We start from the raw sequence: 26,117 nt of genomic DNA on the forward strand, positions 1-26,117 counted from the left end.
GCTCAAAAAGACCAAGGTCTCCCACAGTATCTGCGGCCATCTCCAGTTGTTCTGATGTATATCTTGTCACTAGACCCAGATGGCTCTGGAGGAGAGTGAGGCTGGTGACTTTGCACAACCCTCCCTCACTTAAATCCAATTCACTGAAAGTCACAACATCACCTCCCGATGTCATGGTCCTCTTGGAGAATGAAGGACAAACAAACAACAATATAAAGGGTAGAACTCTGGACTTTCATTTTCTTTGTTGTGACTGTTGATCTCACAAAATTATCCTTTTAAAATACGTTTCCAGGGGGCAGCTAGGTGGCGCAGTGGATAAAGCACCGGCCCTGGATTCAGGAGGACCTGAGTTCAAGTCCGACCTCAGACACTTGACACTTGCTAGCTGTGTGACTCTGGGCAAGTCACTTAACCCCCATTGCCTTGCAACCCACCTCCCCCCCCCAAAAAAAAAAAAAAACAAAAAAAGAATACGTTTCCAAAGCATGGGGAAAAGAGACTGGAGAATCCGATCACCTGCTCATTTCTAACAAGTCACCCAAATGGCCCTGTTCAATTCCCCAAACTCCTAAATACAACAGGTTAATTCAGTTCAACAAATATCTATTTTATAGAAGAGGAAACCAAGACTCAGAGAAAGTAGGAAAAGTGACTTACCCAAGGAGGCACAGCTAGGCAGTAGCCTAGCTGGGATAGGAACCCAGACCTCCAAGACCAGTTGGGCTTTCCACAACCCAGGATGCTTCTCATGCACTTCCTAACTCTTAGGCTTGTTGTCAGGAAAGGTGCTTTGTAAACATGGGAATGGGAGCTGTTTTAAGTATTATTGTCCATCCTCCGGCTGATTGTAGATGTCCGAGTTGATGCATATATGTGTGCGTGTGGAGGTTTGTGGGGAGGCTAGTATTGGCGGAACAGTGGAATAAGGACTCTGATTTAGGTTGGGATGCCTGGAAGACAAAAGGAAATGAAGATCTTCACACCCACAGCCCAGGGAGAAGACTTATTCCTACTGCGGGAAGGATTGCCCCAAACCGGTTTGTTCAGTCTTCTTTAGTGACTCAAGGAGTTGACCAGAACCTAGAATCCGGTTTGCAAAGGAAGTGTGTGTGTGTGTGGGGGGGGGGGGGAATGGGATGGTGAAGGACAGCACACCACAGCAAGAACGAATGAGCAAATGTGTGCTAAAGTGTTATATAAAGGATTATTCTCTTAACGAAGGGAATTTGCCTCCCTATGATTCAGTTTCCTCATGTGCAAAGTGAGAATTATAACCACGGTACTTTCCTCACAGAGCTGGCATAAAGCCCAAATGAGAAATTATATGTAAAGTTCATTTGAACATCTTCGATTTTGTTGTTTTAGTAGTGTATAGCTCCCTGCGACCCCATTTGGGGTTTGCTTGGCAGAGATCCTGGAGTGGTTTGCCATTTCCTTCTCCAGATGAGGAAACTGAGGCAAACAGGGTGATGTGACTTGCCCAAGGTAATGCAGCTAGTGTCTGGGGCCAGATGTGAACTCAGGAAGTAGGAGTCTTCCTGACTCCAGGCCCGGCTTTCTATGCACTATGCCACCTAGCTGCCCCAAGCCGGCGTTTAATAAATGTTTATTGATATCCCCATCTCCTCCCCACCCCCACCAGGTCCTGCCAGGTGGCATCTCGTCCACCCCACTGGCTAAAAGGGCGATACACATTGAATGGAGACTCCTTGAAGGCAGGGGTTGTAACATTTATTTTTCTCTTTGCTCACACACCGCTGGCGCTCAGTAAGTGCTTGCGGGAAGAAGGGATGATACCAGAGTGGCCCAGACCCGAGGCTCTTCGGCTTTCCCCGCCAGGCTACACGTGCCCAGGCCCCTCCCAGGGCCCGCCCCCGCCCGGGCCCCGCCCCCGGCTTGTCCGCCCAGGCCCGGCTTTCTGTGCCTTTAAGCGCCGAGTCCCCGGCACCGCCCACATCCGTCCGACTTCACTTCCTTCGCGGTAGAGAAGCGGGGAGACCTCGAGGAGGAGGGGGAGGAGAAGGAGGAGGAGAAGGCAGCCCGTCCGCGCCCCCAGCCCCCAGCCCCCAGCCATGGGCCCCCCGCTAGCGCTGCTGGGCGCTGGCTCCGCGCACCTCGCCCTGGGTTACTGCTACTGCTGCCTGCTGCTCTTCGTCGCCTCTGCGTCCGCGGCCGAAGGGCTCGGAAAGGGTCAGACTGCCTGCCGCCCTCCCCACTACCCCGCTGGAGCCCCCCCTGTAGTCCCCCTGTACCCCTCCCACCCTGCTGGAACCCCCCTGTGTCCCCCTACCCTGCTGGAGGCTTCTGCACCCCCCCCCGCTGGAACCCCCTGCCGGACTTCCCCTGCACCCCCTCTTGCTGGAGCCCCCCCTGCATTTCCCCCACCCTGCCGGAGCTCTCTGCCCTCCTCCGGGGGTCCGGCACCCCCCTTTCCTGGAATCCACTCTGCTGGAGCCCCCTGCACTCCCCCCTCCCCCGCTGGAATTCCTTGCACCTCCTTCTGGGGCCTTGGACCCTGCTCTGTGCTTCGGGATTCCTCCTGTTCTCCTGGACCCTCTCTTTCCTCCCCTCCCCTGCAGTTCCAAGACTCCGTCCATCCAGCCCCAACTCCCAGATTTCAACCCCCACCCCATTTCCCTAACATCCCCTGCTCTCCCGAACTCCCTCAGTTCCTTCTCTCTGCCTCCTCTGCACCCCTCTACACCCCCTATGAGCTCCGGGACGTCCCCTGGGCCCCCAGACTCCTCGTGAGCTCCCAACAGCACCCAGTGTTCCTGCAGCTTCAGGACTACCCCGTGAGCTCTTGGGCTGCCCTCCCCTCCCCCCAGGGTTGGACAAAATGGGCTCTGAGATCCTGCCCTAGATCTCTGGTAATAATAAAAATAGCTAATATTCATATAGCACTGTATAGGTACTGCCCTGACTGTGTGACTGGACAAGCCCCTTAACCTCTACGTGCTCTAGGTGACTTTCTAAGGCTGTAAATTGCAAAGAAGGTAGCAATCTGCAATCGGGAGAGGGCTTTTCCTCATCCTGGAGTTCCCTATACTGGTTCAATCCCAGTTCCAGTTCCTTTGGCCTTTCTTTGTAGCCCTAGTACCTGGTTTATAGTAAGCACTTAATAAGTGCTTGTTGATCAGTTGACTCTCCCTGTCCCTTGATTTGATCCTCACAACACCCCAGAGGTGCTATTAGTATGAGATGATGAGAAATTTAGTTGATCCATATCTGAATCAGGATTCAAGTCAAGTTCTTCCTGACCCCATCTATCTACCAAACCACTGGACTGACCCTAGACCCCGGAAGGAGTGAACTCCTAGGATTTGGGAGAGGACATGTCTTGAGGTCTCTTGGTGCTGAAGAGTACTGGAGTCATGAAGACCTGAGTCCAAATTCAGCTTCAGACACTTAATAACTGTGTGACCTGGGCACGTCCCTTACCCTCTATCTGCATTTTCATCAATTATAAAATGGGGAAAATATTTGTACTATGCAAATATTTTTGCATATGCACTTCGAAAACCTTCAAATGCTACATATGTGCTAGCTATTATACTTATTATTACTGTGAATGTAAATCCTTGAAATATTTTTTTACACCCCCCCCCCCCACGCACATACCTTCAAAGAACTCCTCTTCCAGCAGAACCTAGGAGTCCTTGTCCATTTTGACCTGGATGGCATTTGGTGAAGGCTCTGAGGACATTCGATTATTTTAGGCCACTTTGCCAATGACCTGAGTCAGCTCCACTCTGGGCAGGTGACAGCTCAGCTGGAAGCTTCTGTGGCCTTCCACGTGGGCATGAGATGGCATGGGATCAAGGCAAATACTGCTTCCTCCTAGCACTGGCCCTTCCTAGGAAGGAAAGGAGCAGGGCCTGAATGACCCCACTTGGGTCCTGGATCTGGGGCTGCCAGGTGAAAGGGGGAAGGGTTCTGGTGCCACCCTTTTTAGAGGTCATCTCATGCAACTCTTTGTTTTGCAGAAAGAGACCTAGCTTTCTTTGGGATTTTCTTCTACAGGGTCAGGATGGATCAAGGGAGATGGGCTAATTTGGTATAAGCTACTCCTAGAAAACAAAAGAAACAATTGACATTTATGGAACTCTGGCTAGTTTGCCAGATGGAGCACATCATTGCAGTCTTCCTTTCCTCATTTTAATCATGATAGCTGACATTCCTGTGGGGTATCCCCAAAGCCTTTTTCTTCAGTTCGTCTGAGTCTTGGTTTTAAGCTTTAATAGATTAAAGACTAACAAATGGCAGAGAAAACTAAATCAATCAACAAGCATTTTATTAGGTACCTACTATGTGCCTGGTCCTGTGTTTTGGCACTGAGTTTACAAAGACACCAGTGAAACAGTCCCCCTGGACCAGCCATTCTGTGGACCACCATGGGTGGCTTAGGGGAGAATGAGATGTGTGTGGAATTGCTCTCCTAGCTTCAGTGAGTAATGATCCCCTTAAGGGAATATTCCGCTGGGGATAGTCATAGTAGCCTCCTAGTCCATCTTGTCCCTGAACATGGGGGGGGGCGCTCTTCTACAGTGTCCCAACAAGGGGGCATCCATGCTCTGTTTGAAGACCAGTAGGAATGAGGAGCTCACTACCTCTAGAGGCAGCTCATCCCACTAGGGGCTAGCACTTATGGTTAGCAGGCTCATTGTTAAATCAATCATGAATCTGCTTCTTTTGCAACTTTGCAAAAAATTCCCCCCTTGACTCTGGCTCACCTAATCCCTCTTCCAGATGACAGGCCTTTGGGTGCTTGAGGACAGCCATCCCTGCCCCTCCATCCCTAGGTTTCTCCTCCAGGTTAAACAACATCAAGATCCAATCAGCTGGTCCTTCTAGGACATAGATTTGAAACCCATCATGTGAAGCCCTGGGTGCTCTCCAGCACCAACACTTGTCTTAGCTCCAGGAAAACTCGATGCTGGTCCTGGCTCTCCCCACAGCCGGATGGCTCTGTGACCTTGGCTGTGAAGGGACAGCAGGAACCTGCCTATGTGGTGACAGTCGTGGTTGGTGTAAGAACCCGAGGACATGATGCTTTGTAGACACCCCCCCCCCATCCCCATGACTGTCAATGCCAGCTTCCTGCTGGCTTTTCTTGATGGGAAAGTTTATTTTACCCTTTGTCTTTCCAGGTTTTGGGGATCACATTCACTGGAGAACACTAGAAGATGGGAAGAAAGAGGCTTCTGCCAGGTAGGTGGAATCCCTACAGGTGATCCTGTTGGAAGGCCAAAGATGGGCGAGGTGTGGGACAGAAGAAAAGACTCTGGCTAAAGTCTGAGAATCTGGGTTCAAATTCTGCATCCAATGCATGCTACCTGCATGACCTTGGGCAGATCACTTCCCTGGGCTTCAGTTTCCTGCTGTGTAAGATGGAGAGGTTGTGTGACTGACCTCTGAGGTTTTTTCTGGCTCCAGATCCTTCTGCCCCAGATTTCAGGAAGGGGTCTGAGAGCATACTAGCAAGCAGGGAATGGAACTGAATGATTGCCCAGAACTTCCAAACTGGATCGGATTGGTCAGCATGGTCCCCATCAGGGTCAGGAAGTGGTGACCACAAGAAGACTAGGAGGGAGGGAAGCAAAGAATGGAGAGGCTCTATGTTACTTTTGCCAATTCAGGTACAGTGAGAGACAATATCTGAGTATGAGCAATGTATTAGTTAGGTGAGCAGTAACCTTAAATTGGGCAATGGATTCTCAATGACCAGAGACCCCAAGGTGGGGCTCACCAGCCTTCATACAGGTTTTGTTTTGTTTTGTTTGTGGGGCAATCAGGGTTAAGTGACTTTCCCAGGGTCACACAGCTAGTAAGTGTCAGTGTCTGAGGCCAGATTTGAACTCAGGTCCTCCTGAATCCAGGGCTAGTGCTTTATCCACTGTGCCACCTAGCTGCCCCCAGCCTTCATACAGTTTTAGGGAATGCAGAGTTGCATAAGACTGGGAAGATAACCCATTGGTTAGAGGGGTAGATAGCATTGTGGGGGTGGGACAGCATTATTGTGGAGCTAGTGACCACCCTCTCTGACGGTCAAGGATTGTCAGTTGTTTTGTGGGACCCTCAGCATCTTGCAGATTTTATTAGTGAACAAGAGTTAGCAACTCTCTGATGCCCAGAAGGATTGGTAGGGAGATAAGGTCCTCCCTAATTGTACAAGGACAAACAAGAATGGACAATAGCCTTTTTGGAGATGATAACAAGTTAACTTGTAACTTTAACTCAGAAGAAAAGCTGACTTATTTATAAAATTTCTACAATGTAAAATCAGTTAAATTCATACAGTAGAAACTAGAGGCAATATTTGGATATTTTTATCTGCTGTGAGCAGGCTTTCAGTTTAGAGGCAACTGGGTGGCACACTAGATATAGAGCACTGGGCCTGGAATCAGGAAGACTGAGTTCAAATCCAGCCTCAGACATTTACTACATGTGTGACCCTGGGCAAGTCTCTTGATCATTGTCTGCTTTGGTTTCTCTGTTAACTGGGGATAATAGCAGTATCACAATCAAATCAGATCACATTTGTAAAGCACTCAGCACAGTTCTGGTGCTATAAAAATGCTAGCTATTATTATAATTATTTGTTTTGTTTTTTGTTTTTGCAGGGCAATGGGGGTTAAGTGACTTGCCCAGGGTCACCCAGCTAGTAAGTGTCAAGTGTCTGAGGCTGGATTTGAACTCAGGTCCTCCTGAATCCAGGGCCGGTGCTTTATCCACTGCGCCACCTAGCTGCCCCTATTATTATAATTATTATTATCATCCACCAGCTTATATCACAGGTCACATGTGGCTGCAGACTTGGTTTAAGTGAGTCCTGAGACTTCCAGGCCAAGAAAGAGAAGGCTGCCCTGAAACAGGCCCACTGTCCAGGACTAGGAAGGGGATGGTCCCACTGTGTTCTGTCTTGTCAGACCCAACTGGAGCTTTTTGTTGGGTTCTGAGGGGGACCACCCTTCAGGAAAGACATTGACAATCTGAAGAGTACCCAGAAAACAAAGTGATGAAGACAGGGAGGAACTTGGAGACCACCCCCTACATCTAAGGAATTGGGAGGGTTAGCCTGGAGAAGAGCAGAGTTATAGGGGACAGGATGGCTTTCTGCAGGGATTGGCCTCAGTCTGCTTGTTCCCATAGGGTAGAACTGGGGGGAGGAATTCCAGTGAAGCAGATTAAGGGAAATCTTAACAAGTAGAGCTCCAAGTCACCTACTACAGGCAGGGGCTGCCTTGGAAGGTGGTGAGCTCACAGGACATTCCTGCAGAGGCTGGATGTCTATAGAATGTCATTGTGGAGATAATTTGTTTAGGTGTGGATTGGACCAGATGCCTCCAAAGACCTCTTCCAGCTTCAGCCTTCTGCAATTCTGTAATCTTTTGTACTCTTTTTTTTTTTTTTGGTGAGGCAATTGGGGTTAAGTGACTTGCCCAGGGTCACACAGTTAGTAAGTGTCAAGTGCCTGAGGTCAGATTTGAACTCAGGTCCTCCTGAATGCAGGGCCAATGCTTTATCCACTGCACCACCTAGCTGCCCCGTCTTTTGTGCTCTTAATAGGGTTGCCACCCCTTTGGTTAGGAATGCCTCAGATTGCATCCTTATCTCCTACCTGCAGAAGAATGGAGATCTGGTGCCAGGAAAGTGTTTGGGGAACCTCTGGAGGTCCTGGTCTACAAAACAACAGGCGTCAGATCCTTCCGAAAGCCCTTATATTTAGGCTTCTGGGAATGACCAAGGGATTGAAGACGCATTTGGAATGCTCTGGGTCCTATTCCTTGTTTGGGAATTACTCCCTTCCCTGTTTTAGGATATTGAGAAGGTATCCAGAGAGTTAGAGACCTCATTTTCCTTAGGGTCTTTGAAGCCTTACCTGTGACTCCTTAAAACATCCTAAACCAAGAAAGTTTGGTGGTTTGTTAATGCTATGGCACATTTGCAGATTAGTGGAAAAGCACTTACTATGTGCAAAGAACTGAGGGTACAGAGACAAAAGCAAGCCAGTCCCCTGCTCTTAAGGAACTCATGTTCTGATGGAGGAGACAGCACACATGGAAGGGTCCAGCTGCAAGTCAGATTGGAAGGTCCCATGATCCTCAGGTGCAGCGGCCGAGCGGATGGTCATGCTCCTTGCTTTGATGTCATTCCTTTCAGTTACTGATGTTGAACTATTTGATGATGCCAAGGACTTTGGTCAGCTCACAAATACAACCCTAAAGCTGTTGTTTTCATAGCAAATGCTCTGGCTCCAGGGGCTGTGAACTCTTTTGGAATTCTTGGTGATTTTCTAATGAGCCCACCTTCAGACCTCCTGGTCTGCCCTGTCTCAGCTCTGGGGAGGCTTGAGGATCATCTATCCATCCATCAGCATTTATTAAAAGCCTGCTATGTAGGGGCAGCTAGATGGCGAAGTGGATAGAGCAACGGCCCTGGATTCAGGAGGACCTGAGTTCAAATACCGACTCAGACACTTAACACTTACTAGCTGTGTGACCCTGAGCAAGTCACTTAACCCCAATTGTCTTACAAAAAAAAAAAAAAAGCCTGGTATGTGCCAGACACTTTCTGGAGTGCCAAGATACAAAGAAGGGCAGACACCTGGACCCTATCCTCAAGGCCTTACAGACTAATGGGAAGACGTGTTCAGATTTCATTAGTATTTTCCCTACACTAAAGCTCTCTCCTAACATCTGAAAGTGGAGAGAGCTCTAGACCAAGAGTCAGAGCACCTGGGTTTGAATCTTGGTGTTGCCACTTTGATCTTCCTCCTCCAGGGGAAAGGGTTAAGCTGAGCAGGCGTGCCTGGTGGGTGGAGGGACCTGGCAGCAAATTTCCTAACCATGAGGGCTGTGTGGAGGGGAGTGGGTAGGTGGCTGGAGGATGACTCTCCAGGGGGCCCTGATTCTTGCCCAGGCGAGGGCCCCCTCCCACTGCAGGGTCACTGAAGTGGACAGGGAGGGGCACCGGATGTTGAGTGGAGAGGACTGGGTTCAAGCGCTGGTTTTGCCTCCTATTTATCTTGTATGTTTATGTCTCTCCGTCTCTCCCTCTCCCCCTCCCTCCCTCCCTCCTCTGTATATGTGAGCCCCGGTTTCCCTATCTGTACAAGGGGAGGATTCCTTCCGGGTTACATCCCCGGACCAGTTCCCCCTGGGTGGGGGAAGGGGCGGTTCCTGGCCTCATTACCCCTCTGGAAGTGGAGGCTTTGGAGGCGGATCAAAGTGCGGCCCAAATGAATCAGACACCCCCGCCATAACAAGAATTAGTAGTTTGGGGTACAGTCTCCAGACTGGGGCGAGAGTGTGGGCTCATGGACGCCGTGGCCTGGCCTCCCCAGATCAGGGCCTTCAGGCCCCGTTGTGGGATATAGTCCCCATTTGATCTCCCGTGCCTTCCTGGCCCCTTTTGCCCACGTGAGAGACACGTGACTGCCTTGGCCCCGTGCTCTCTGCTACCATAGCAACCGGGCCGTGGCCAATTTCCGCCCCTCCCCCTCGTCTCCGCTCTCGCGTTGCGCACTGATTCGCCGCCGTAGCTGCATGTTGATTGGCCAGGGGCGTAGGGCCGGAAGTCTAAGTAGCGCTTCCGGCTGCTCGTGCTGGGCTGCCCCGGAAGCGGTTTTGTGAGCGGTCATGCCGCTGGTGGTTCTGTGCGGGCTGCCGGATAGCGGCCGGAGCCAGCGGGCCGACGAGCTCCGGAGGGCGCTGGAGGCCGAGGGTCGCCCCGTGACCGTCGTGCGCGACGCCGACGTGCTCGGGGCCGGCGAGTCGGCGGCGCTGCGCGAGGCCTACTCCGACCCGACCCGCGAGAAGGCGTTACGCGCGGCCCTCAAGGCCTCGGTGGAGCGCGTCCTGGGCCCCCGGGCCGTCGTCCTTCTCGACTCACTCAACTACATCAAGGGCTTCCGCTACGAGCTCTACTGCCTGGCCCGGGCGGCGCGCACCCCGCTCTGCCTGCTCTACTGCCTGAAGCCGCGGGCGCCGGGCCTCCGGGAGGAGGAGGAGGACAGCCACCCGCAAGCGGGGGCGGCGCCCGGCAGCTGGCGGCCCAGGGCCGCAGAGCAGGAGCACGGACCGCAGGCTGGGGACACCCAGGAGGACCGCGCGCCCCGCCAAGAGGCCTGCGAGGAAGGCCCGGAGGAGAGTGGGGGCTTCGGGGTCACGGAGGCCGGAGCGGCCGAGGATGCGGAGCCTGAGTGGGTCGGGGGCCAGGAGCCGGGGCCAGACCTCCGCTTTCCCCCCGAACTCTTGGACTCTCTGGCCCAGAGGTTTGAGGCCCCAGACTGCAGGAATCGCTGGGACCGGCCCCTGTTCACGGTGGTGGGTCCCGAGGAGCCCCTGCCCCTGCCCCAGATCTGGGCGGCCCTCTTCGAGAGCCAGGTGCCCGCGCCCCACCAGGCTACCCAGTCCCAGCCTCTGTCCTCCACCAACTTCCTGCACCAGCTGGATCAGGTCACCAGCCAGGTCCTGGCAGCCCTGATGGAGGCCCAGAAAACGGCCGTCCCGGGGGACTTGCTGGCCCTGCCCGGGACCACCGAGAGGCTGCTCTTCACTCGCCCCCTTTCCATGGCTGAGCTAAGTCGCCTCAGGCGCCAGTTCATCTCCTACACCAAGATGCACCCCAACAAGGAGAATCTGCCCCAGCTGGCCAACATGTTCTTGCAGTACCTGGGCCAGAGCCTCCACTGAAGGAAGGGGGAGGGTCGAGGGCGGGGCGGGAAGCCTGTGGCTGCCTCCTGTTCCTCTGGCCCCCAGTGCCCATCACTCCCCCTATCAAGTGGTATAAGACTGTGGGGACAAGCTGACTGTGTTTGGGCTTAGTGACAGCGGTGCTTGAATACACAACAGGGCTTTAGGTGGACAACACTAGGTGTGACACTCTATTGGGGGGGGGGGACAACCCAAGAGAATTCTGTTTTTGAGTTGATATGCTGCAATAAAAGGTTTTGTTTTTAATTGGAGTCATTCATTGCTAGCAGTATCAGGATCGTAGATTTAGAACTCAAAGGGAGCTAGAGGCCTTTGAACTAGAAAGGAAAAGTCTCAGGGTTGCTAAGCGTCTATGGAATATCTGCTATATTCTGTGCTTAGGTACCTGGTTTACATCATGTAATTGGGCTTGAAATGAGGGGGATGATAGATAACCAGATAGAGTCCTGGACGTCTGTATCCACTGTAGCCTTGTGAAATATAGGTGGTCCCCATAGCTGGAATTTGTACAGACCTGAGCAGGTGGTGTGTAGTGGAAAGATCACTCAAATGAGAGACTTCTGGTCCCACTTAGGTCACTCTGCCCTGTGGGCTTGCGCTGGTCACTTGCTGTTTCTGGGCCTTAATGTACTCAGAGGTGAAGGGGTTTGTAACCTAGGGGTCTGTGAACTTGGATAGGAAAAAAAAAATAAACCTATTTTAATATTTGTTTCCCCTTGTAATCCTATTTTATGCATTTAAAAACATTCTGGGAGCAGCGAGGTGGTGCAGTGGATAGAACACCAGCCCTGGATTTAGGAGGACCTGAGTTCAAATTTGACCTCAGACACTTAACACTTACTAGCTGTGTGACCCTGGGCAAATCACTTAACCCCAATTGCCTCACCAAAAAAAACAAAACCAAAACAAAATAAAAATATTCTGAAAAGGGTCCCATAGGTTTCACCTAATTGCCCAAGGGATCCAGGACCCCAAAAAGGTCAATTACGGTTCCTTCCAACTAGTTTTCTATGTTTGAAGGTTTCCCTCACAACCAGATAAGTGTTTTGGCTTATGTGCTTTAACATTTTGTGTTCTATGGTTCTAAGCACTCAGCAGACCTAAAAGTACTATATCAATGCCAGAACCAGAAAGTGCCTGACATATCATTTAGTTCCACCTAAACTGATGAGGAAAGTGAAGACCAGAGATGAGGTCAGTGACCTAGTGGCAAAACCAACCCAGACTACAGCCCAGGTCCTCTTACCCCAACAAGTGCAGGGCTTGTAGCAGGACTCATCTACTTAGAGCCAGAAGTAACCTCCAGGTCAGTTATGCTACAGGTTAGTAGCACCTGACTCCCAGGGTTCTTGAATGACCAAATGAGATAGTATTTGTAAAGTGCCTGACCCAGTAGGTAAACCAATTGTATCAAAATACAGTTAGCCGAGGGGCAACTAGGTGGTGCAGTGGATAAAGCACCGGCCCTGGATACAGCAGTACCTGAGTTCAAATTTGGCCTCAGACACTTGACACTTACTAGCTGTGTGACCCTGGGCAAGTAGCTTAACCCCCATTGCCCTACACACACACAAAAAATACAGTTAGCCAAAAAAAAAAAAAAATCTATGGTCCTCAGGTTAAGAATCCCTTGCTTAAAAGCCTCACCATGTGAAGAAAGCTCAGTTTCCTATGCAATTCTCTTGTTTTATTCTTTGTGTATTGGAAAGTTTGTGTTTGTTGATTGTTAAATTTATTTATTTACTTATGTTTGTTTGTTTTGGTGAGACAGTTGGGGTTGTGACTTGCCCAGGGTCATAGAGCTAGTAAGTGTTAAGTGTCTGAGGTCGGGTTTGAACTCAGGTCCTCCTGAATCCAGGGCTGGTGCTCCATCCACTGCGCCACTTAGTTGCCCCAAATTTATTTTTTAAAGAAATTATGATTTAAAAGAAATAAGCTTCCCTACATGATTGATTCTTCAGGGAATATTATTGGTGGAGGGACTAGGTCATTTTGGGAGAAGCAAACCTTAGTATGGGGTTTAGAGATGATACCAGTTGCAACATACAATGTTGATGATTTTCAATGTGCCAACAGTCTTTTGTTCATGTGTTAGCATTCCCTCTGACAGTTCAGCCTTAGTTTCAGGAGTTGCTTGTAACCAAATTCCCTGGTGATCAGTGTTCTAGAGAAGAGAGTTTAACTAGGCTGGTCCTCAGGACAGAAAGAGTCTGTCCACTTTGGTGGGACCCCCTTGAGCCTGTGTTCCCCTCGTGTTACCTTTTTGAGCCCAGAGTCATCTAAAGGCATGAGAAGAGGATGTCCCTGGAGAATCCTGTTAAAAATGTGTTGATGCTTTAAAAAAAATACTCTCATTGCTTCCCAATTGTCCTCTGACCAATAGAACCCTCTCTCATTACTGGAAAGTACAGTTATGCCAAACGAATGGACACATTGACCACATCTGATGGCGTATGCCTCAGTTCCTCCCCCTAGTCCTCCACCTCTAGTGAGAAGAGAGAGGTTTGTTCCATCCTCATTTCCAGGGAGGATTTTTAAGACAAGTAAAAGAACAACATGTGATTCCATCTCTCCTAAACCTACTGACTGTTTGCTTGTTTTGTTTTCTAAGTGGGCTGCCCCTGATGGTCATCATCCATAAGTCCTGGTGTGGTGCCTGCAAAGGTACGTATATGCCAGGGATTTCAGCCTCTCTGAAGGAGATGTTCTCCCATCATTCAGAGGGCATTTTTTTTTGCCTGTACTTTTTGGTGTCACTATGCATGATTTGGGAGTACAGAAGAAAGCTAGGACATTGTCCCGACCCCCCAGAAGCTTACTTGTTCATCCAAAGGCACAGCTTTGGGTTTGGTGTCAGGGCTTAGGTTTGAATCCTGCCTCTGTGTGACCTGGGGCAAGTTACCCCTCTGAGCCTCAGTTTCCCCATCTGTAAAGTTAGCACTTGGTTTGTATGGGCAACTCTCCTTGTCGCCCATGACTCTATACTCTCATTGTTCTACCTTGACCTAGCAGAGAGAATGCTAGGAGACCTGGGTTCTGATCCTGCCTCAAACACTGACTAGCAGTGGAAATGCTAGGGCTAGAAGGGACCTTAGAGGTCTTCTGGTTCCCCTGGCCTGAGGGCCAGAAACATTAGGTAGAAGATGAGCCAGTCACTTAATGCCCTTGTCTGTTTCCTTGTCTGTTACATGAGATTAGCTGGCCCCTGAAGTCATCTCAGTCTATGAGATGACTATCCTCTATCCTCTACATCCCATCCACACCTCCATGTTTTCCCTCCCCTGTTCTTGTCTCAGCCTTCCCTTCTCCTGTACTTTTGATCCTGCTTTCTTCTCTCCGTGCCCGGCCCCCAGTCTTCCTGTCGAAGGGCCTTTCCTTGCCCACCTGGCCCAGCTCAGGGGCTGCCTCCTTCCTCTTCTCATTTCTCCTCACATTGGAGCCCTGTCCTTTGAATGAATCCCATTCTGCTCCATATCCTAAGTCATGTCGGTGTCCCATGTCTTGTCCCCCTCGCTAGACTGTAAACTCCATGAGGGCAGGGGCTGTGTCATTCTTTCATCTTTGCACAGAACCTTGTACCCAGTAAGTGTTTAATAAATGCTTTGTTGGTATAGAGGATGTCCAGGAGAGCCCCTCGTGGGTGCTCGACCATGCTCCAGTAGACCCAGTTTGCGGAGATCAGGGTAGGGGGTGAGGGCAGTCAGGCTTCACGGCAGAAGGAAGAACACAGGAAGAAAGTCAGGAATGAGAGGCTCCCTTGGATCCATGATGTAGAGGGGGCACACCAAGTCTCAGAGGGCTCATCCGTTCAGGACCACATGGCCAAGTCTGGAATCTAGAACTTCTGGCTCTGGCCCAGATCCAGTCATCAGCCACTGACAGCTTCCTGACAGGATCCCAGATTTAGAGCTAGAAGGGACCTTGGAGTCATCGAGTCCAATCCCCTCCTTTTACTGATGAGGAAAACAGGCCCAGGATCACACAAGTAGGAAGTCTTTGAGGCAGGATCTGAACTCAGGACTTTGTTCACCAAACCCTTTCACTGCTCAAAAGAGAGGGCACCTTGTTTTGAGAAGCAACGTGGCATCATGAAGACCTGGGCTGGTATCCTGGCTCTGCCCCTTGTTCTGGGCTGAGTGGCCTCTGAGGACCCTTGATTTTAGAGCTAGGGTCTTCACACTGAGAAGCCTCGCGTGTGGCTGGTTTGAGGATCAGACTAGGCCGGAATTCTTCGGGAGGTGCTTGGGCCTTGTGTGATGTTGGGTAAACTCCTCCACTTTCCCTGAACCTCAGGCTTCTCATCTGTGAAATGGGAGTGGTCATCATCATCGCCAGCTTCAGAGCTAGCTCCTCTAAAGTGCTTTCAGGTTTGCAAAGCACTTGACATATTTGATTTTTGTGTAATTTTTGCACAGGGTTGTTTGTTCCAAGGAGAGTGCCTTTGTCACCCTGAAAGCAGCATAGAAATGGGTGCAGTTAGGATACAGAAGCCCTCTCATATCAGTCAGGGCACAGGGTTTAGATTAGGTAAAGACACATCTTCTTTTAAATCATTTTGTTGTTTTTTTCTTTTATTTTTTTTAAATCAGCCTTAAAGCCCTTGTTTGCGGAGTCCAAGGAGATCTCAGAACTTGCCCACAATTTTATTATGGTCAATCTTGAGGTAAGGTTGGAGGAGGTTCCCTGTCTGTTGGGAGTAAAGGGGCCAAGGCAGAGCTTAGCACATGTGTGTTGATGGGTTTCCCCCTTGATTTGCTCTAAATCAGAGCATCAAAGTTGGAGCTATGGGGCCTGCCTGCCCCATAGACACACAGTAAGTGCCTAATAAATGGTTTTTCATTCATGGGAAGAGATCTCGAAGGCTGCTTGGTGCAGTCCTTGTGACCCAGCTTGGTGCCCAGGCATGGATATTGGTTATGGTCACATGTAGGGGCCACTGATCCTCCTAGGAAATGTGTCTACACACATATAACTTGCTTTTGGAACTGTAGGTGGGTCCTTACTATTAACTTTTTTAATTGACATTTTCCCCCATCACCCCTACTTCAAGTTATAGCACTTTCCCTTCTCCCTCCCAGAGAGCTGCACCTTATAATGAAGTATAGAAATCAGAGAGAAGAGCTTTTCAAAACTGACTGATTCTGACATAACGCATTGTTTATTTAGCTAAATTGTTTTCATTTAACCAAAGTCTGTTTTCTCTTCCTCCTCTCCTCCGTTAAAAGAAAAAAATAAGAAAAAGAAAAAACCTTCTTATAACATCTGCATGGTCAAAGAAAAATCCTTCAGTGGCCAAAATATGCATCCTTCAGTATTCTGAGCCCATCCCATCTTTGTCAGGAGCTGTCCTCTAGAATCTTGGGTGGTCACCTATTGGTTGTTTTTCTTTACAATACTGTTATTATTCACATTTTTCTTTTGGTTCTGCTTACTTCACTCTGTCAGTTTATATAAGTCCTCTCAGGTTTCTCTGCAACTATCCCTTTCATTTCTTATAGCACAGTAATATTCCATTAGATTCACATACCATCATTTGCTTAGCTTGGGTCCCCCCTCAATGTCCAGGTTGGGGCTACTATGAAAAGAATCTCTGTAAATATTTGTGTACATATGGATCATTTTCCCCTTTCTTTGATCTTGTTGGACCTTAGGCCTGGTACTGGTATCTCTGGGTTAAAGGGCAGGCACAATTTAGTAACTTTGGGGGCATGGCTGGTCATTATATGTAGCTGTTGTCCACTGAGCTCAGGGACTTTCACTTTCTTTCCTTGGTGAACTCTGTGTTTTACTGACAGTCTTTCCCTCCTCCCCAGCTCTTCTTCATAATAGGGGACTTCAGCATACAGATTGCTACTCCCTCAAATATCCTCCTCTCAGTTCCTCATCTTGCTCACCTCAGCCCCACACAGAGATGGTCATACCCTTGATCTTGGCCATTGTCCACGGATAGCCCATTTCCATGTTTGTGGGCTCTGACATTCATTGATCTAATCTGTCTCTTGGCTTTCCCTGCAACCCTGGTCTTCATCCTCAGTGTGACCCCTTACTCAGTTCTCTCCCAGGCCATCACCACTGTACTAGCCGTACTTTTCTCCCCATTTTCATCCCCTTTGTGAACCAGTTAAAGTTCTCTTCTCTTGAGTCTCTTGCCCCCTTATTTTTCTTCCCTATTTATTTATTCTATCTTTAAAAAAAAATGGGACAATTAACTCTTTTGTCTCATGTAATTTTCATGATTTCTTGTAACAGCTCTGGAAAACCAGGCTTTGATAAAGCCTACTGTGATACAAATGGAGCTACTTGACTATACCTTTAAACCCAAATCATTCTGACTCTCACTGATTGGCCAATAATAGGTTCCAGCCCAAGCTTCACTTGTTCATTGTTTGGGTTTCAGTGGCTCAGAGTGAGTGTAAATAGCAGCTGTTTCTGTTCTGGCCAGAAGTTCTGAGGGTCTTCTCTCAGACTGATTCTTTTGGGAAGTCAGACTGGGCTTTTTCCTGTCTCAGTTCTTACCAAGCCTTTAATCACTGAATGGACATTGCCTCTGAGACCTAGGAAAGACCTTAGCTTAAAAAGGCCAACGGCACCCACTCCATCCAGGGCCATCTCCAGTTGCCCCGATGTATATCTTGCCATCGGACCCAGATGGCTCCGGAGGACAGAGTGAGGTTGGTGACCTTGTATAGCCCTCCCTCACTGAAATCCAGTTCACTAGAAGTCATGACATTATCCTGATGTCATGGTCCTCTTTGAGAAGGAAAGGACAAACAACAACAGTCTTCCCTCCTATCCCAATTGCCCTTGATACTAGTGCTCTTCTTATGTCAGCTATCTAAGTTATCTTGTCTGTCTCTTGTTTGTACACAGTAGTTTCATGTTGTCTCCTCCATTAGTCCATGAGCTTCTTGAGGGCGGGGACTGTTTTTTGCCCCAGTGCACAGTGCCTATTAAGCACATAGTAGGTGCTTAATAAGTGCTTATTGACAGACTGACCACACCAGTAATCACCAGGTGTCTTCTCATCACTCTTTTGTGGGCAAAGCTTTGTCATTCAGCACTCTGTTTGGGTTGTTCTTCCTATTCCCATTACTATCAGTATGCACATTGTTCTCTTGGTTCTGCTCCTTTCTCTTTGTATCAGTTCATAAAAGTCTTCCCCTGCTTCTCATAGTTCTTTTTCATGGTTTCATACAGCTCAGTCATACTCCATTCCACCCATACAGCACACCTTGTTCATCCATTCCCCAGTTTTCACTTAGTTATCCCAAAAAGTGCTACTATAACACTGGGGTGTATATGGCAGCTCGTGCTTTTTCAAATTAGCCAAAATTTATGAGGCATCTACTGGGTACTTGTGATAAAAAGGACAAAACTTAACCTATTCCTGCATTCAAGATATTTTTATTCTTCTGGGCAGTAGAGGCAGCCTACTAGAGGGGGGAAAGCACTGGTTTTGATTGCAGGGGTCTTGGATTCAAATCCTGCTGCTGATATTATCTGTGTGACCCTTAACCTCTTGGGCTACCGTAGTGGGCACAGAGGCAATGATTTGAACCCAGGTTCCCTGGTTCCAGAACTACCACTTCTTCCCATGTGCCATACTGACCCATACTTGAGCAAGGGGAGATACATCAGCTAGGACATAGGCCTGCTATGGTGGGCCTGGGTCTGATGCCCTGAGGGGAGAATTAAGAGTTCACCGAGGTCAAGGACAAAAGTGTTCCTGAAGATGCCTCAGAGGAAGGTGCTTGTAGAAGCATGGGCCCTTGGGGGATGAGGGGGCATTGCAGATATCTGCTATTCAGTGTGGTGAATTATCCTCCCTTGATTGTCCACAGGACGAAGAAGAACCCAAGGATGAAGCCTTTAGTCCTGATGGTGGTTATATTCCGAGAATCCTTTTCCTGGGTAAGCTCACACTTCGTGCTTTGGATGTTAGAGAAATGTATGCCTGGTAATCAAAGGGAAGAGGCAGTCACACAGCAGCTACTGTGTACTAGACACATATTTTACAAATGTTATCCCATTTTATCCTCCCAAGAACCCTGGGAGGTCAGTGCTGTTATTTTCCCCATTTCACAGATGAGGAAACTGAGGCAGGGTCACATAGCTAGTAAGTGTTTGAGGCTGAATTTGAACTCGGGTCTTCCTGACTTCGGGCCCAGTGCTCTATCCACTGTGCCACCTAGCTGCCTCAAAATTTCTTTTGATTCTCACAGGAACCCTGGGAGGTAGGTGCTATTACTACCCTGAATTTATAGTCGAGGAAACTGAGGCGAGTAGAGGTCAAGTGACTTAGCTAGTAGGGTCATACAAATAGAGTCTGAGGCTGAATTTGAACTCCAGGCCCAGTGATCTGTACTGCTTAGCTGCTGCACCCCCAAAGGTAGCCAGATACAGTAACTGCTGCCCACCTGGTGGCAGCATAGATCTCCAAATCACAGAAAATATTCTGGAGAACTAAAACTGCAGATTCTTAGGTTATTAAATCACGACACACAGACAGAATAATGCTTGGTTCTCTTCCTCTTTAAGGTTTGTGTCACCCTTTGGGGGCAGCTGCTCTGTAAGTGGGTTGAACAAGGTTAATTACCCTATTTTATAGATGAATAAATAAAAGGGAAATGACTTGTCTAAGGTCACGTAGCTGGCCAGTGTATGTTATCAGTCAGTAAACATTTATGAAGCACCTACTGTATGCCAGGTACTGTGCTAAGTGAGGCAAAAGGAGCCCACAGTTTAATGGGGCACACAGCAGCCAGGAGGCCAGTGCCACTGGATGAAACAACATGGAGGTGGCTTATAAGGTATAAGAAAACAGGAAAAGTGAGGAAGGGCTTTGAGGCCCTCAGTTTCATATTTGCTTCTGGAAGTGATGGAGAGTTTACTTTGCCAAGGTAGGGGGTGGTCGGTGGGAGGGAAGTTGGCCCTGCCTTGTAAGGAAATCACTTTAGTGCCTGAGTGAAGGGTAGGCTGGAGTGGAGAGAGGTCTGTGGCTTCCTGGATTGCTGGCGCCCCTGTGACCCTTAGGGCTCAATCTGGAGGGATCAGAGGGGTTGTTACCTTCACCATTGGGCATCACGGTGCTCTCTCTGTGTGTCACATACCCCAGCTAGACTGCTAGTTCTCTGGAGGTGGATCCCTTGGATTGGGAAACACTGTCCCTCTCAGTGCGGAGCAGAGCTCTACCCTCTTTAACTAAGAAGTTTGTTGTGGGAAGGAGTAGCCTGAGGCTCATCATCACAACAGACACCTCTTTTTGAGAGAGGGTGGAGAGTTGACCTAGGACTTGGGAAGGCCTGAGTTCAAGTCTTGCTCTGACCCATAGTGGCCCAGAGATGACCTTGAGCAAAGTCATCTCTCTGGGGGGCACAGACAGATCTCCAAGACTGAGTTACGGATGAGTTGCCAGTCTCGTCAGTGAAGGGAGTTTCCTCATATGGGAATTCCTTTATACCAATGAAATCATGGATCCAGACCCCATTCTCCATTCCTATGAACTTCATTAGGGGCCATGTAGTGCAGGGGCTGGAGTCCTGGATCTGGAATCAGGAAGTCCTGGGTTTGAATCCTTCTTCGGATCCTTCACTGCCAGGCAGCACTTCACCTCAGTGTCCACGTCTGTAAAATGGGCGTGATTTTGGCTCCTTCCTCCCAGGGCCATGTGCAACCTTAAAGTCCTCTGGTGAAGGTTGAGTTACGGTTATGATGAATAGTGATGCCTGTTTGAGCTCTCTCTCCCCTTGTATCTTAGATCCCAGTGGCCAGGTCCGCCCTGAAATCACCAACGAGAAAGGGAACCCCAGCTACAAGTACTTCTACATCAATGCTGAGCAGGGTATGTGGGGCCAGGGGGAGGGGAGGGAGGTTCAGCATCCACAGTGAGGAAGTGTTTATCAAGTACCTGCCATGTGCCTAGACATGTGCAACAAGCTGGGACTGTAGGTGGCCCAGGGAGGTAGATAAACTCACTTTTAGCCGGTTAATCTCTGCCTGCACCAGAACAGATCGCCAAAGGCCAGTAGGGCAGGTTATTGCTAGGAAGGCTCAGGGCCCTGGTGTTTATCTGGTACCTAATTGGAGACACCAAGGGGCCGTGCAACCAGAGACGGGCAAGAAGAGAAGGGTTTGGGGGCAGTGTCTGACTCCTCCCAAATCAGAGCCATCCTTGGGGAGACCTGGACTGGGGGGCAGTTGCCCCTGTGACCTGGCGCTTATCCCACCAAGCTTCCTCTGATGGCACAGGCAGGTCCATCAGAATATTGTGCCAACTCTGCCACTGCCCCTCCCTCCCGTGTTTGGTACTACATTTTAGGAAGGCTTTCATTCACTGGAAGGTGTCTCTGAGCAGGCAGCCCACATGACGAGGGGACTGGAGACCTGCCTTAGGAGGCCAGAGAACTTCAGGCTGTCTCCATGTACTTGAAGGTTCTGTGGAAGAAGGAGTCAGCCTTATGCTAGGAGCAGTGTGTGCAGTTTCTGAGAGGCCTATTGGGCTTCTTTCTATTAAAGCCACCCTGAGAGGCACTCCCTAGGGGTCTTCCCAGGAAGGGTGGGTGACCACTTGTGAGTGAACATGAGCTTGGTCATGTAGGGGTAGGACTAGATGGGTCCTGAGACTCCTTCCTGACTCTGAGACTCTTTGACTCTTGCTCCCCTGCCTTCCGATTCGGAGGCCCTGAGTCACCTTTTCCTCTCCCCCCATGATCATTGAGGGTTCGCTGCCCTGCCAAGATCTTCTCCCCCCACTCCACCATGTTCCTGGATTCTTTTCCCAGAAGGCTCCTTTGCACCCTTGTTCTTTTGTTCTTTTGTTTTTTTACGGGGCAGTGAGAATTAAGTGACTTGCCCAGAGTCACACAGCTAGTAAGTGTCAAGTGTCTGAGGTCAGATTTGAACTTGGGTCCTCCTGAATCCAGGGCCGGTGCTTTATCCATTGTGCCACCTAGCTGCCCCTTTCTTTTGTTTCTAAACACTTTTCTTGTTTATTGCAAACTTGATTATCATCAGTCCAGCCACACACTTCATCTCCCAGCATTGGCCCAACTCCTTGCCTTTGAACTGCCTGATATCCCTCCTCCCCTGGACTCAGGCTCCCTGGCTAAAGACTCCACTCAGATCCCACTGCTTACAGAATGCCTTCCCCAGCCCCCCCAACAGCCTGTTCCTCCCCTGCTGACATCACCTTCCATCTACTCGGCATGTATCTGGTTCAGACCTGGTTATTTACATGTTGTCTCCCCCAATCAGAACATGAAGTTCTTGAGGACAGGAACTTTTCTTTGCCTTTCTTTGTGTGCCCAGTGCTTAGCACAGAGCGATTACTTAATCTATGAGAATCTTAAGCCACGCCCAAAGGGCTTTTGGACACACTCAACAAACACAAGCATTTCGAGATATAAAGAACAGGCAGGGGCAAGAAATCGTAGAAGAGTTGGACTTCCGTTGGGTCAGCTCTCCTTAAAGCAGTGTTGATGTTATGTTTAACCAGGTAGTAACAGGATTGCCCCCCTCACAATCCCTTCTGGGCGAGTCTTTTTTTTTTTCCTTTGTGTGACGACTCATTTTTCACTTGATTTTTTTCAGTGGTTGAGGGGATGAAGGAAGCCCAGGAAAAGCTGACAGGTGACTCCTTCAGAAAAAAACATCTGGAAGATGAGCTGTGATGGGGCTGGGAGCTCACCCCTTCCTTCAGTGAAATTAAAGTGTGGGGAGGAATCTTCTCATGGAAAATACTAAGAGATAATGGCTTGCACTGGAATGTAGGACCTGCCCTTCTAGGAAAGGGCTCTGTCCTCTTGAGAAAATCCAGTTTTCCCATCCAGTTGCATGCCCTGGGATTCCTCCCCTCCTTCCCTACCACCTTTCCACTGATTTGCGTGTTTGCTGGTTACTGTTTGGTCTGAGAATGGGCATTGGATTGCCTTGTGGACGGGCCCTCACCACTTGTGTGTGGCCACTCAGCTTCTTATCCCTTCTTGCCTGTCCTCCACACCTGACTCACAAGGGCATTGAAAGTGTGGGCAGGAACATCGGCCTTGAGCAAACCAGCCCATCTGTTTCTGTTTCCAAAGGAAAACTGGAAGGTTGGTCTATGGCTCAGGGCCCACAGGGAAACCAGGGAATATTAGTTCCCTGCCCTTGACCTTCCTTCCTCCCTCTCTCTCATTTTCCCTGTTTTTTCCAGGAATTAAGTAAACTCTGAATCAGTTCTCCTTCTCTAACCCCTCCCCCATTGCCGTGTCTGAGCAAGGCCTCACCTTCTAGAGATCCTTTCTAGTCATTTCATCACACTGTATTTTTGTACTAGGGTTTGGAAAATGACTTGTAGTTTAATTAAACTTTTAATAATGCTTTAAAGGAAACAGGGTGGTGGTTTTGCTTTTTGTTTGGTATCTGGAGGGTATATGAGGAGGGACAGAATTGCCACCAAAGGGTGAGATTTCCCCTTCCCATGGAAGTGGGACAAGCACTTGTTGAGAATACCCTGGAGGGGACTCCTGGTCACTTTGGGGTTGGACAAAATGATAAAATGTGCTGTGGTAGAAAACGTCAGATTTGGGGCTCTGGGGTTCAAGTCACTGAGTTTTTCAGGGACTTGATCTGTCTGTTCTCCAGGGTCCCATCCAGCCCCAAAGCCCTTGATCCTAAGAACCTGAGGTGCCAAGTTCTATGCGGGTAGTGACCAACTTGCCCTCCCAGAATTAGAAGTTAAGACACTGGTCTTGCTCTAATGAGATCCATGAGTAGTTGGGGAGGATCAGAAAAGACAGGTTGGGAACTCATGACACAATCACTCCAAAAAAAATCCAAATAAGGTCATAGGAAAATGCCCAGAGCAGCAAAACTCACAGAAGAATGTGCTGAAATCATCTTCCTACCAAGAACGACTTGGAAGGTCAGAAGAAAAGACAGGTTGGAGAAGGTGATACTGAGCCAAGCCCCAGGGATTCCAGGAAGTGGAAGGGAAGACAAGACATGTATTCCAGTAATGAGGCAGGGAGATGGGACAGGGAATGCCCTGTGTATGGAACAGCGAGAAGACCTATTCCCCTGCACTCTGGAGGAGGGTAAAATCTGGAAAGGTAGGCTCGAGCCACATGTGAAGACTTAAATGACAAAAGGATGGTCAGAGGAACCAAGTTTTCTTTTTTTTTCTTTCTTTTTTTTTTTTTAGTGAGACAATTGGGGTTAAGTGACTTGCCCAGGATCACACAGCTCAAGTGTCTGAGGCTGGATTTGAACTCAGGTACTCCTGAATCCAGGGCCGGTGCTCTATCCACTGCGCCACCTAGCTGCCCCAACAGTTTTCAAAATACATCCCTAAGAACAAGAAAAACAGATCAACTCAGCCCTAAGGTTTCATCTTATGCCCAGCAAATTGGCAGAAAGGAATAGTCAGATTTTGGAGAGGTTATGGAAAGGTACACACACTTCTTGTTCATCCTTCGTTTACAAAAAGGACCAAAGACATCACAAGGACAATGTCTCGACTTGAGAATAAATTGGATTTAAGTGAGACAGAGCTGAGCAAAATCGTCAGCCTCGCTCCTCCAAAGTCCAGCAGCAAGACAAAAGTTAAGATGACAGCCCAGGATTGGGGGGAGGGGGGCGGTTTACCTTGGTCTTTTTAAATTAAGGTTTTTCCTTGGTCTCAGTTTGTCTGAAGCAATGCCCTTTCCATGACTGAGGGCTAGCTAAGAATTGAGACAAAAGAGAACTCATTTACCATCACAAAGATATCAATCTGGGAAGGGAAGATTGACTCTCAAGGTTGCTGGCCAGAGTAGAAACCAATTGCTATTTACACTCATTCTAAGCCATCAAAACCTAAAGACACACTGATGCATTGCTGATAGAACTGCAAATTGACACAACCACCTGAAAAAGCAATTTGGAGTTATGCAAAAAATAAAGTGGTTAGAATGTCTACAGCCTTTGACCCAGAGGTTTCACTGCCAGGCATATTCCCCAACAAAATCATGACATTAAAAAGGCCTCTTATGCAAGAAAATCCTTATAGCAACGTTTGACATGGTAGCATGCCCTATCACTGGTTAATGGTGAGACACTAACATGACACATGGGAATGTCATCAAATATTGCTGTTGTAAGGAATGATGATCTGATGAATACTGAAAAACATGGAAAGACTTCCATGAATGGATGCAAACTGACATAAACAGAACCAACAAGACTGCACAATAATCAAAACAGTGTAAATAGGAGGAAAAAACACCACCATGAAATCATCAAAATCACAAAGAACAAGGATGGCTCCAAGGAAGTGTTGTATATATTATCAGATTTTGGGGGGTGGGGAAGGGAAAAGGGAAAGGAACGAGCATTTATTAAGTGACTACTGCATACCAGGCACAATGCTAAGCACTTTACAAATATTTGATCTTCACAACAACCCTAGGAGGTAGGTGTTGTTATTAGCCACATATTAGAGTGGAGGAAACTGAGGCAAATAGAGATTAAGTGACTTACCCAGGTCACACGGTGTGTCTGAGGCTGTAGGTATTCCTGACTTCAGGCCCAGCACTTCATCCACTGCATCACCTTTAGGTATTGATCATTTCTCTCTAAAAATTATAATTATTTGATTTATAATTATTTATTACATAAATTGTTTATGGATGGGGAAATGGGCAGGGATATAGGGGGAAAATTTAGGAAACAAAAGAGCAATAAAAAGTTTTATTTAAAAAATTTATTTAAAATGCTAAATGAAGGAGTGTCTGTTTGGATTTAGAGGTAATCAGGAATCAGGGGCAGGTAAGTGGCACAGTAGATAGAGCACTGGGCCTGGAGTCAGAAGACTCTTCTTCCTGAGTTCAAATCCGGCCTCAGACGCTTAATAGTTGTGTGACCTTGGGCAAGTCATTTAACCTTGTTTGCCTCAGTTTCCTCATATGTAAAAGGAACTGGAGAAGTAAATTGCAAACTACTGCAGCATCTCTGTCAAAAAAATCCCAAATGGGGTCAGCAAGTTGGATGTCAACTGAAAATGCCTGAACAACAACAAAAATTGGAAGTCACTGGAATTAAACGAGTAGAGGTGTAACTGAATTTCTGAAATATTGCTCCTATGAAGGATGAATTGGCAGGGAGATAATTGAAAACAATTGGAAAGCTGTCACAGTCCAGATGATGAAGGCCTGAATGCGAGACTGGGTTACTGATTAGATGTGGGGCATGAAGGGGTGAAGAGAGTTGTGGGAGTGAAAGAATCACTGATCTAGACCCAGAAGGGACCTGGTCCAGCTCCATCATCCAGAGAAGCAAACACATCCAAGCAGGTTGAGAGACTGGTCCAAGGTCACCCAGGCAGAAAGAGTCAATGGAGGGATTTTTTTTTTAATTAATAAAGTATTTTATTTTTTTCCG

The 26,117-nt window shown here is 48.5% G+C and overlaps 2 protein-coding genes across 2 annotated transcripts; both read left to right on the forward strand.

Annotated features, from left to right (window-relative positions):
* Window positions 1-1,957: 1,957 nt before the first annotated feature.
* TXNDC12 (thioredoxin domain containing 12) lies at window positions 1,958-23,089 on the forward strand. Its single transcript, XM_044005351.1, has 7 exons — window positions 1,958-2,193; window positions 5,154-5,214; window positions 13,333-13,385; window positions 15,311-15,384; window positions 18,563-18,632; window positions 20,479-20,562; window positions 22,311-23,089. Exons 1-7 carry the CDS (start codon window positions 2,076-2,078, stop codon window positions 22,388-22,390), a joined length of 540 nt encoding a protein of 179 aa, XP_043861286.1. The 5' UTR covers window positions 1,958-2,075; the 3' UTR covers window positions 22,391-23,089.
* On the forward strand, window positions 9,624-10,967 carry KTI12 (KTI12 chromatin associated homolog). Its single transcript, XM_044005350.1, has one exon. It carries the CDS (start codon window positions 9,645-9,647, stop codon window positions 10,698-10,700), a length of 1,056 nt encoding a protein of 351 aa, XP_043861285.1. The 5' UTR covers window positions 9,624-9,644; the 3' UTR covers window positions 10,701-10,967.
* Window positions 23,090-26,117: the final 3,028 nt, after the last annotated feature.

This window comes from Dromiciops gliroides, chromosome 4 (genome assembly GCF_019393635.1).
Source record: "Dromiciops gliroides isolate mDroGli1 chromosome 4, mDroGli1.pri, whole genome shotgun sequence".
NCBI classification, from domain to species: domain Eukaryota; kingdom Metazoa; phylum Chordata; class Mammalia; order Microbiotheria; family Microbiotheriidae; genus Dromiciops; species Dromiciops gliroides.